At 41.6% G+C, this 12,516-nt stretch overlaps 1 protein-coding gene across 1 annotated transcript; it reads right to left on the bottom strand.

Annotated features, from left to right (window-relative positions):
* Positions 1 to 911: 911 nt before the first annotated feature.
* Positions 912 to 12,054, bottom strand: LOC117554731 (DDB1- and CUL4-associated factor 1-like; the record flags this gene model as incomplete). Its single annotated transcript, XM_034229221.1, is given in 9 exon segments — positions 912 to 1,013; positions 6,802 to 7,305; positions 7,851 to 7,988; positions 8,461 to 8,574; positions 8,901 to 8,974; positions 9,070 to 9,146; positions 10,051 to 10,259; positions 10,641 to 10,805; positions 11,890 to 12,054. Coding segments are annotated over 8 exon segments (1,254 nt in total), but the record flags the coding sequence as incomplete, so codon positions are not given.
* Positions 12,055 to 12,516: the final 462 nt, after the last annotated feature.

The raw sequence follows: 12,516 nt of genomic DNA, 5'->3' as shown, positions 1-12,516 counted from the left end.
GACTGTTTGAGGTTGTGGACAGGTGTCTTTTATACTGATAACGAGTTCAATAGGTGCCATTAATACAGTTAACAAGTGGAGGACAGAGGAGGCTCTTAAAGAAGAAGTTACAGGTCTGTGAGAGCCAGAAATCTTGTTTGTTTGTAGGTGACCAAATACTTAGTTTACCGAGGAATTTACCAATGAATTCATTAAAAATCCTACAATGTGATTTCCTGGATTCTTTCCCCCCATCCTGTCTCTCATAGTTGAAGTGTACCTAGGATGAAAATTACAGGCCTCTCTCACCTTTTTAAGTGGGAGAACTTGCACAATTGGTGGCTGACTAAATACTTTTTTGCCCCACTGTATGTATCCATCCATCTATCATCCATTCGTTCATCTACCTATCTATCCATCTGTTCATCCATCTATATATTTATCCATCCATCCATCTCTCCATCCATCCATCCATCTATCCATCTATATATTCATCCATCTATCTATCTATCCATCCATCTATCCATCCATCTATCCATCCATCCGTTCATCCATCCATCCATCTATCCATCCATCCATCTATCCATCCATCCGTTCATCCATCCATCTATCTATCCCTCCATCCATCTATCCATCCATCCATCTATCCATCTATCCATCTATCCATCTATCCATCTATCCATCCATCCGTTCATCCATCATCCATCTATCTATCCATCCATCCATCTATCCATCCATCCATCTATCCATCTATCCATCTATCCATCTATCCATCCATCCATCTATCCATCTATCCATCTATCCATCCATCCATCCGTTCATCCATCCATCCATCTATCCATCCATCCGTTCATCCATCTATCTATCCCCCCATCTACCTATCTTTATAAATAATCTAGATTCAGTGTTGGGTGTTTTTGAGGAAGTTTTACCAGCAGAGCGTCGAAGATCAGCTGCACATTTCTGTTCTTCTTCAGGTCGATGTAATTCATCAGTAAAGAGCGAGTGTCCAACTGCATGAAGACAGCCAGCAACTGCAGAGGAGAGAGAAACAGTATAATACAAAATACACTTTCCCAGGTTTATTACCTTATTCTCTCCCGTGTTATGGGAAATATATAGCAGACAAAGGAACAGAGTTCTTTACATCAGAATCTCCAGTCTTTTTTCCTGTAAAGCAGTTTTATAAATGTGGGCGGGACATCTCTAAGCGGTTGACCAGTCACAACAGAGCCCGGCCAGCTAACCAATCAGAGCAGACTGGGCTCTGGTTTCAGACAGAGGGGTTGAAAAGAGGTGCTGCAGCACAGACAGTAGAGAGAAATAAGAGCTTTTGAACATTAAAGCATGGAGACATGTAGAGACACTACATACTGATATACACCTGAACATCAGCAGGAGAGGACTCTTTAAAGTAGAGACACTACATACTGATATATACCTGATCATCAGCAGGAGAGTACTCTTTAAAGTAGAGACACTACATACTGATATACACCTGAACATCAGCAGGAGAGGACTCTTAAAGTAGAGACACTACATACTGATATACATCTGAACATCAGCAGGAGAGGACTCTTTAAAGTAGAGACACTACATACTGATATACACCTGAACATCAGCAGGAGAGGACTCTTTAAAGTAGAGACACTACATACTGATATACACCTGAACATCAGCAGGAGAGGACTCTTTAAAGTAGAGACACTACATACTGATATACACCTGAACATCAGCAGGAGAGGACTCTTTAAAGTAGAGACACTACATACTGATATACACCTGAACATCAGCAGGAGAGGACTCTTTAAAGTAGAGACACTACATACTGATATACACCGGAACACCAGCAGGAGAGGACTCTTTAAAGTAGAGACACTACATACTGATATACACCTGAACATCAGCAGGAAAGGACTCTTTAAAGTAGAGACACTACATACTGATATACACCTGAACATCAGCAGGAGAGGACTCTTTAAAGTAGATACACTATATACTGATATACACCTGAACATCAGCAGGAGAGGACTCTTTAAAGTAGAGACACTACATACTGATATACACCTGAACATCAGCAGGAGAGGACTCTTTAAAGTAGATACACTATATACTGATATACACCTGAACATCAGCAGGAAAGGACTCTTTAAAGTAGAGACACTACATACTGATATACACCTGAACATCAGCAGGAGAGGACTCTTTAAAGTAGAGACACTACATACTGATATACACCTGAACATCAGCAGGAGAGGACTCTTTAAAGTAGAGACACTACATACACCTGAACATCAACAGGAGAGGACTCTTTAAAGTAGAGACACTACATGCTGATATACACCTGAACATCAGCAGGAGAGGACTCTTTAAAGTAGAGACACTACATACACCTGAACATCAACAGGAGAGGACTCTTTAAAGTAGAGACACTACATACTGATATACACCTGAACATCAGCAGGAGAGGACTCTTTAAAGTAGAGACACTACATACTGATATACACCTGAACATCAGCAGGAGAGGACTCTTTAAAGTAGAGACACTACATACTGATATACACCTGAACATCAGCAGGAGAGGACTCTTTAAAAGTAGAGACACTAACATACACCTGAACATCAACAGGAGAGGACTCTTTAAAGTAGAGACACTACATGCTGATATTACACCTGAACATCAGCAGGAGAGGACTCTTTAAAGTAGAGACACTACATACTGATATACACCTGAACCATCAGCAGGAGAGGACTCTTTAAAGTAGAGACACTACATACTTGATTATACACCTGAACATCAGCAGGAGAGGACTCTTTAAAGTAGAGACACTACATACTGATATACACCTGAACATCAGCAGGAGAGGACTCTTTAAAGTAGAGACACTACATACTGATATACACCTGAACATCAGCAGGAGAGGACTCTCCTTAAAGTAGAGACACTACATACACCTGAACATCAACAGGAGAGGACTCTTTAAAGTAGAGACACTACATGCTGATTATACACCTGAACATCAGCAGGAGAGGACTCTTTAAAGTAGAGACACTACATACTGATATACACCTGAACATCAGCAGGAGAGGACTCTTTAAAGTAGAGACACTACATACTGATATACACCTGAATATCAGCAGGAGAGGACTCTTTAAAGTAAAACACTACATACTGATATACACCTGAACATCAGCAAGAGAGGACTCTTTAAAGTAGAGACACTACATACTGATATACACCTGAACAACAGCAGGAGAGGACTCTTTTAAAGTAGAGACACCACATACTGATATACACCCTGAACATCAGCAGGAGAGGACTCTTTAAAGTAGAGACACTACATACTGATATACACCTGAACATCAGCATGGAGAGGACTCTTTAAAGTAGAGACAACTACATACTGATATACAACCTGAACATCAGCAGGAGAGGACTCTTAAAGTAGAGACACTACATACTGATATACACCTGAACATCAGCAGGAGAGGACTCTTTAAAGTAGAGACACTACATACCTGATATACAACCTGAACATCAGCAGGAGAGGACTCTTTAAAGTAGAGACGCTACATACTGATATACACCTGAACATCAGCAGGAGAGGACTCTTTAAAGTAGAGACACTACATACTGATATACACCCTGAACATCAGCAGGAGAGGACTCTTTAAAGTAGAGACACTACATACCTGATATACACCAGAACATCAGCAGGAGAGGACTCTTTAAAAGTAGAGACACTACATACTGATATACACCTGAACATCAGCAGGAGAGGACTCTTTAAAGTAGAGACACTACATACTGATATACACCAGAAACATCAGCAGGAGAAGGACTCTTTTAAAGTAGAGACACTACATACTGATATACACCTGAACATCAGCAGGAGAGGACTCTTTAAGTAGAGACACTACATACTGATATACACCTGAACATCAGCAGGAGAGACTCTTTAAAGTAGAGACACTACATACTGATATACACCTGAACATCAGCAGGAGAGGACTCTTTAAAGTAGAGGACACTACATACTGATATACACCATGACCATCAGGCAGGAGAGGACTCTTTAAAGTAGAGACACTACATACTGATTATACAACCTGAACATCAGCAGGAGAGGACTCTTTAAAGTAGAGACACTACATACTGATATACACCTGAACATCAGCAGGAGAGGACTCTTTAAAGTAGGACCACTAAATACTGATATACACCTGAACATCAGCAGGAGAGGACTCTTTAAAGTAGAGAGACAACTACATACTGATATACACCATGAACATCAGCAGGAGAGGACTCTTTAAAGTAGAGACCTACAATAATGATATACACCTGAACATCAGCAGGAGAGGACTCTTTAAAGTAGAGACACTACTACTGATCTATACACCTGAACATCAGCAGGAGAGGACTCTTTAAAGTAGAGACACTACATGAACTGATATACACCTGAACATCAGCAGGAGAGGACTCTTTAGTAGAGACACTACATACTGATATACACCTGACATCAGCAGGAGAGGACTCTTTAAGTAGAGACACTACATACTGATATACACCTGAACATAGCAGGAGAGGACTCTTTAAGTAGAGAACTACATACTGATATACACCTGAACATCAACAGGAGAGGACTCTTTAAAGTAGAGACACTACATACTGATATACACCTGAACATCAGCAGGAAGAGACTCTTTTTAAAGTAGAGACACTACATACACCCTGAACATCAACAGGAGAGGACTCTTTAAAGTAGAGACACTACATGCTGATATACACCCTGAACATCCAGCAGGAGAGGACTCTTTTAAAGTAGAGACATTACATACTGATATACACCTGAACATCAGCAGGAGAGGACTCTTTAAAGTAGAGGACACCTACATACTGATATACACCTGAACATCAGCAGGAGAGGACTCTTTTAAAGTAAAGACACTACATACTGATATACACCTGAACATCAGCAGGAGAGGACTCTTTAAGTAGAGAACTACATACTGATATACACCTGAACATCAGCAGGAGAGGACTCTTTAAAGTAGAGACACTAACATACTGATATACACCTGAACATTCAGCAGGAGGAGGACTCTTTAAAGTAGAGACACTACATACTGATATACACCTGAACATCAGCAGGAGAGGACTCTTTAAAGTAGAGACACTACATACTGATATACACCAGAAACATCAGCAGGAGAGGACTCTTTAAAGTAGAGACACTACATACTGATATACACCTGAACATCAGCAGGAGAGGACTCTTTAAAGTAGAGACACTACATACTGATATACACCCTGAACATCAGCAGGAGAGGACTCTTTAAAGGTAGAGACACTACATACTGATATACACCTGAACATCAGCAGGAGAGGACTCTTTAAAGTAGAGACACTACATACTGATATACACCAGGACATCAGCAGGAGAGGACTCTTTAAAGTAGAGACACTACATACTGATATACACCTGAACATCAGCAGGAGAGAGGACTCTCTTAAAGTAGAGACACTACATACTGATATACACCTGAACATCAGCAGGAGAGGACTCTTTAAAGTAGAGACACTATATACTGATTATAAAAAAGAAGCAAAACACCTGAACATCAGCAGGAGAGGACTCTTTAAAGTAGAGACACTACATACTGATATACACCTGAACATCAGCAGGAGAGGACTCTTTAAAGTAGAGACACTACATACTGATATACACCTGAACATCAGCAGGAGAGGACTCTTTAAAGTAGAGACACTACATACTGATATACCACCTGAACCATCAGCAGGAGAGGCACTCTTTAAAGTAGAGACACTACATACTGATATACACCTGAACATCAGCAGGAGAGGACTCTTTAAAGTAGAGACACTACATACTGATATACACCTGAACATCAGCAGGAGAGGACTCTTTAAAGTAGAGACACTACATACACCTGAACATCAACAGGAGAGGACTCTTTAAAGTAGAGACCACTACATGCTGATATACACCTGAACATCAGCAGGAGAGGACTCTTTAAAGTAGAGACACTACATACTGATATACACCTGAACATCAGCAGGAGAGGACTCTTTAAAGTAGAGACACTACATACTGATATACACCTGAACATCAGCAGGAGAGGACTCTTTAAAGTAAAGACACTACATACTGATATACACCTGAACATCAGCAGGAGAGGACTCTTTAAAGTAGAGACACTACATACTGATATACAACCTGAACATCAGCAGGAGAGGACTCTTTAAAGTACAGACACTACATACTGATATACACCTGAACATCAGCAGGAGAGGACTCTTTAAAGTAGAGACACTACATACTGATATACACCTGAACATCAGCAGGAGAGGACTCTTTAAAGTAGAGACACTACATACTGATATACACCTGAACATCAGCAGGAGAGGACTCTTTAAAGTAGAGACACTACATACTGATATACACCTGAACATCAGCAGGAGAGGACTCTTTAAAGTAGAGACAACTACATACTGATATACACCTGAACTCAGCAGGAGAGGACTCTTTAAAGTAGAGACTCTACATACTGATATACACCTGAACATCAGCAGGAGAGGACTCTTTAAAGTAGAGACAACTACATACTGATATAACACCTGAACATCAGCAGGAGAGGACTCTTTAAAGTAGAGACACTACACACTGATATACACCTGAACATCAGCAGGAGAGGACTCTTTAAAGTAGAGACACTACATACTGATATACACCTGAACATGAACAGGACAGGTCCTCTTGAAGGACTCACTTTATTCAGCATGTGTTTCCCTGCTCTCACCTCCTGGTAGTCTCCCAGTGGAGTCAGGTATTGGAGGATGAGTCTCTGCTCAGTGGCGGCGCTCAGTGGAGAGAGACGGTACTCTGATCCGATCACCATGGAGCTCATTTCAGACCAGGAGGCGCTCCTCTCCTCCTCTTCCTCTTCCTCCTCTCCCTCATTCATTTTCTGCTTGACTTTCCTCCCGTTGTCCTGCATCGCTCGTCTCTTCCCTAATCCTCCTCTTCTTCCTCCTCCTCCTCCTCCTCCTCTTCCTCCAAGATCTGGCCTGGCTTGGTAAACAAAATCCGGCAGAAGTCGCGTTTTGTCTCCGTTCTTTTTTGCAGAGCAGAGCTTAAACTCAGCATCTTCTTCTTCCTCGTCCTCTTTTTTCTTCTCGCCTTCCTCCTCTTCCTCGTTTGTTTTTAAGTTCTGGTGTGTTGAGGCGCTCGAGGTTTCGGCCTGAGGCAGATTCTTGGCGTCTTCACTCTGCAGTTCATGCAGGCGCTGGATCATGATTGGCACCTGCAGGAAACACGAGACTTCTTAATATCATCTACAATTGATCCTTTTACATTTCTACCTTAATCTCTCAAATGACGTCTGTTGTAGCGGACAGAAACCATGGCATTTCATTTTAGTTGGACTCTTATTATTCTTATTCTTATTAATTGTCTATTATAGTGTACTCAATTGTATTCAGTACATTTCATATTGTGTATTATAGAAACTCTTTCTTTGTTTCCCTGTGAGCAGGATATCTTCTGGTCGTAAATTCGTAAAAGTAAGATCGCTGAAAACAGACAAATATACTGAAATCTTGTTTTGTAAATCTCAGGTACTTCAGGAAACCAATGAACACATTCAGCCGAAAGTAAGCTAAAATAACTACAAATTGATACCTGTTAGTATAAGAGGACAAACTAATGCTTATTCAGGTCTGTCGCAAGTTGTCGTTTCTATTAATGAATGGAGACCGTTTTAACAGGCTAGGCTAGTATTGTTGCCAATCAAGATCAAATCAGATCACAGCTAAATGTCTTCATTTGGTTTCTTGACGTATCTCTTACCAGCAGAGCGTTCTCGTCTCTGTAGCTAGCTGCTACTTCCTGGTTGCTCATGGCTCTGGCCAGCAGTCCGGTGGAGAACACGTTGAGAGGCCGCTCCGCCTCTCTGGACCAGGAGAACAGCTTCTCCACCAGACCCTCCTGAGAGGGACAGCAGATAGAGGTTAGTACTTGCTGGGAAAATCCTGAATGTCCTCTTCCAACATGAGAGTAACATGATAACACAGGTATCCCAACTGTAGCTGTGAACATGACAGGATGTGTGATTACCTAGAAGAGCATCAGGACTGTTTGAGGCATATGATAGCTATGTGATTAACATGAGGATTCAGCCTCTATGGAGACAGACATCAAGCATGCTCATTTCTGACGTGGAGCTAATCTGAAGTAAACATTGAATACTGCTTTCTACTCCTCCATCTTATGACTGTGTAACTCCCTCTCTTGATATCAGCATGTGAAGGACACTGTTCAGGAACTAGTTGATGCTCTGTATGTGATGACTCCTTCCATTCTGGAGAGGATCACAGACACATGGATCCTGAGGTTGAAGCTCAAGCCGGGGACCAGGGAGACTTTTCTAACAGTGTGTGTAAATGAAAAAGCTTGTTACCTTCTCCTGGAAGACAGCAGCGGTCTCCAGGCCCGGCATGATGTTCTGCAGCAGTCTGCAGGAGGCCGTGTTCAGATCCAGCTCTCTGCTCGTCATGATGTAGTTATCCAGCAGCTGAGGGACATTAAAGACCTTTAAATACCTTTTTTACAAACACAAATACTGTCAACAAAGACACCGTCACGTTTCTATGGAGGAGGATTAGGAGCACGTGAGAAAGAAGTGTTGGGATGCGACCAAAAGTTTACAAAACTATTTATATAAATAAGCAGATTGTAAGATGACAAACAGATGAATGTTCTGGATGTTCTTCACAGAGCTCAGGTGTTTAACAGTCTGATGGCCTGTGGGTGAAACTGTCTCTGAGTCTGGTGCTTTTTGTCCTGGATCTACTTCTGAGTGCACGGTATATAAAAAACAGATTTGCTTTGCAGTCTTACCGCGTTAGTGAAGTCATCGTTATTGAAGAGCATCTTGAGGAGTTGTCCCAGCATGCACTCTGGGTCTGCCCGTCCTGAACACATTAACATCAGCTTTTATATTCACAGAAAGAAAAGCCAGTCTGGTGCTCTTGGAACAAAGACAGCATGTAGTGAGAGGGATAAGAACCTGGATGTCGGTCATCGAACGGGTCGGGGTCTGCTTTGTGATATTCTGCTGTCTCCCCTTCAATCAGCTCAGAGATCCTGAGGAACAGAGGCAGCACTTTTCAACACAAGGCAATTCAAAGCGCTTTACAAACATGAAAGACATTAAGGAAAAAGGCCTTTAAAAACCGTCATTAAAAAGCAAAGATAATCAAATAAACATTAAAAGAAAAAGTACATGGATAAAAGTTACAGTGCAGTTTAAGATGTGAAGAGTTCAATTAAAAGCAGCGGCAAAAAGAAAAGTCTTCTTGCTGGATTTAAAAGTAGTCAGAGTTTCTGGGAGTTTGGAGCATAATAACTGAACTCCTCCAGGAAGCAGACCGGTCCCAGAAGGAGACGACGTCAAGCTTTGTCTCTCTGTCTGCATCACATCTTATAGAACAGATTAACTGGGCGGTCAACTCACTGAAATATGGAATCGCCAATTAATTTACTTATTATCTGTCGTAAAAGGTATATTCGTCAAACTTTCATTAACATGGAAGCGGACAAATATGCTCGCTCGTTTGGTCGAAACCAAATGGAAATAATAGGACCACTTCACCACAAACTTTCCATTCTTCACAAGTGACTTTCAAATGTTCTTCACAATCATCATCATCAACGACGATTACGTAGGAGAAAGAAGGACCGCGGGCTCCCCTCCAGCTTCCTCTGTACCTCTTGGGAAGACCACATTCCCAGTAGGTAGCTGGTCTCTTCAGTGGACCACTGCGTTTCACTTTGGGGTCTTCCATCGTTGTGTACAAAGTGGATAAAACGTGGGCTTCTTGTTGTTGTTCAGGAGGTTGATCCCACACCCCGGCCCAGCCCCGCCCCCGACGTAAGCGTAACGTATGCGGTTCTTGATTCTCTTCTTGAAAAACCGGTGCTTATCAGACTCTAGCTCCGAACCGGCCCTGGACCCGCGTTGGTGTGAAAGGGGCATTAGAGGTCTCACCTGGTGAGGATGGACACCAGCGTCTCCGTGGTCCCTCTCTGAGACTCCTCCCACTCGTTCAGCAGAGACGTGAGGTCGGCTTTAGCGTCTACAGAGATCGCTGATGACATCACAGGAGGAGGAGCAGGAGCAGGAGGAGGGGGAGGACGAGGAGGAGGGTGAGGAGGAGGAGGAGGGGGAGGGGCTTCACCTCGGAAGCCCATCGCTTCCTGGAGGAGGAGGAGGAGGAGGAAGAAGAGGAAACAATCAATGAGGTTGCAAAGGAACTTAGATCTGAGGTTAAAGTTCAAAAGATAGATAGAAAATAGTTTTCAATAAATGTATGAATAGCTTTGAGTTGTGTCCATGTGAGAATAGCTCAGAGCTCCTGATTCCAGCTTCTTAACATGTCTGTCATTCAGTTCCAGTTTGTTGTGTCAGTGTTTTCCAAAGCCTAACATTACCTTCACAAATATTTAAAGAAATATACATATTAACAACAAGGTGGAATCAGGGAATAACTCAATGAAGCTTTGACCTGATAAACCAGTCCCACCTGGTAGACCCTGACTCTTTAAAATGACCCTCATGAGGACCCTTCCTTTACTCACCCGAAGCTCTGCCAGTGTTACGGGTTGAGGCCTCATATCTCAGACTCTCAGAGACCATCAAAGGGGGGGAGAGATGGTATTTGACCCACAACAGGTGTCCTCTGCTGGGGGACAGCTGCTCAGACACACCCTCCACTAACCAGAGGAGGCGGGAAAGTACTCAGACTTAAGTACAAGTACAAGAGTGGAGTAAAAGTTCATGTTACTCAAGTTAAAGTACAAAACGTTAGCATCAAAATGTAGTTAAAGTACAGGTCTTGTACTTGAGTAAAAGTAGAAGTACTCAGACTTAAGTACACGTACAAGAGTGAAGTAAAAGTAAATGTTACTCAAGTAAAAGTACAAAAAGTTAGCATCAAAATGTAGTTAAAGTAACTGAAGTAGAAACACTCAGATCTTGAGTAAAAGTAGAAGTACTCAGATCTTGTACTTGAGTAAAAGTAGAAGTACTCAGGTCTTGTACTTGAGTAAAAGTAGAAGTACTCAGATCTTTTACTTGAGTAAAAGTAGAAGTACTCAGATCATGTACTTGAGTAAAAGTAGAAGTACCAGAGTGTAGGAATACTCTGTTACAGTAAAAGTCCTGCATTCAAAATGTTCCTCAAGTGAAAGTATAAAGTATTATCATCTAAATATAGTGAAAGACAGTAAAAGTAGTCGTTGTGCAGATTGGTCCATTTCAGAATAATATATATATATGTTTTATAATGATTGATCATGAAAGTGTTCTCAAAGCTGGTGAAGGTGCAGCTAGTTTGAAGGACTTTGTATACTGCAGGGTAGCTGGTGGATTTACTCCAGGTGGAACTAAAGTCTGATTCAACACTTGATTATATTTCACATCATTCATCCAGATCTGTGAAGTAACTAAAGGGATTAAATACATGTAGTGGAGTAGAAGTACCTCAGAAGTGTACTTGAGTACTTGTTGTGAAGTTGTCTCCTTGTTGCTCACGCGCTAACTCTATGACAGGTATCAGACTCACTTGAGTGTCCACAGCTTCCTGACCTCACGTGCACATTATATCTGACCCTCTCCCCGTGTGTGTGTGCGTGTGTGTTTTATTTCGAGTCATGTGTTTAGTTGTCTCTACGCTGTACATATAAAACACTTCTTCACTAAAGAACGGGATTATTTGTGGGTGTCCTTTTTAACTATATGTGTCTTCTGACTGTGAGTGTTTGTGTGTGTGTGTTCATGTGTTCAGATGACAGCATGCCTCATGTCAGCTAGCAGCACGTGACTCACCTGAATCGACCTTTCTCTCCTCCTCTCAACGGGTGAGATTCTCCAGGTGTTTGTCGGGAAGTCTCGAGGGAAACCACGCGGACATCTGACGTTTAGTAAAATAAAAAAGTACGGTCACGTTTATTTTCAAAACTTCTCCTCGGCGGGCGGCTTCGTGTTACGTCACAGAACGGAGTCGCAAGTGATGACGTATGCGGGAGAACTCGCTCATGGGAGTTGTAGTTCGATATTTCCACATCGTGTCGTTTATGGAATGAATGATTGCGCGTTGAATAGTGAAACCCTTTTAATACAAATGGTTAGATAATTGTTGTATTTCTTTGAAGGCAACCTTATCTACCGCAAGGCATCATATTATTACAAAAGCTATTTGTTTGTGTACATTTTTCATGTATTCTTTCAAAGAAATTAACTTACATTTAAACATTTTCAGAAAATCCAGACGTTTTTCAGGCATTGTTTCCCTTTTATATTTTTAGAATTTTTAAGGCCTTTTAATATTTTCTTGATTTTTTTCCTACATTTTGGGGTTATTTTCCATACATTTATTAATTACTTTAGTGGATATTTCTCTTTGTTTGAGGCGTTGATATGTATGCTAGTGTACCCTACAGCAGTGCATCATAT

Source organism: Gymnodraco acuticeps, unplaced genomic scaffold (assembly GCF_902827175.1).
Source record: "Gymnodraco acuticeps unplaced genomic scaffold, fGymAcu1.1, whole genome shotgun sequence".
NCBI classification, from domain to species: domain Eukaryota; kingdom Metazoa; phylum Chordata; class Actinopteri; order Perciformes; family Bathydraconidae; genus Gymnodraco; species Gymnodraco acuticeps.
This window is presented reverse-complemented; position numbering and strand designations above follow the sequence as displayed.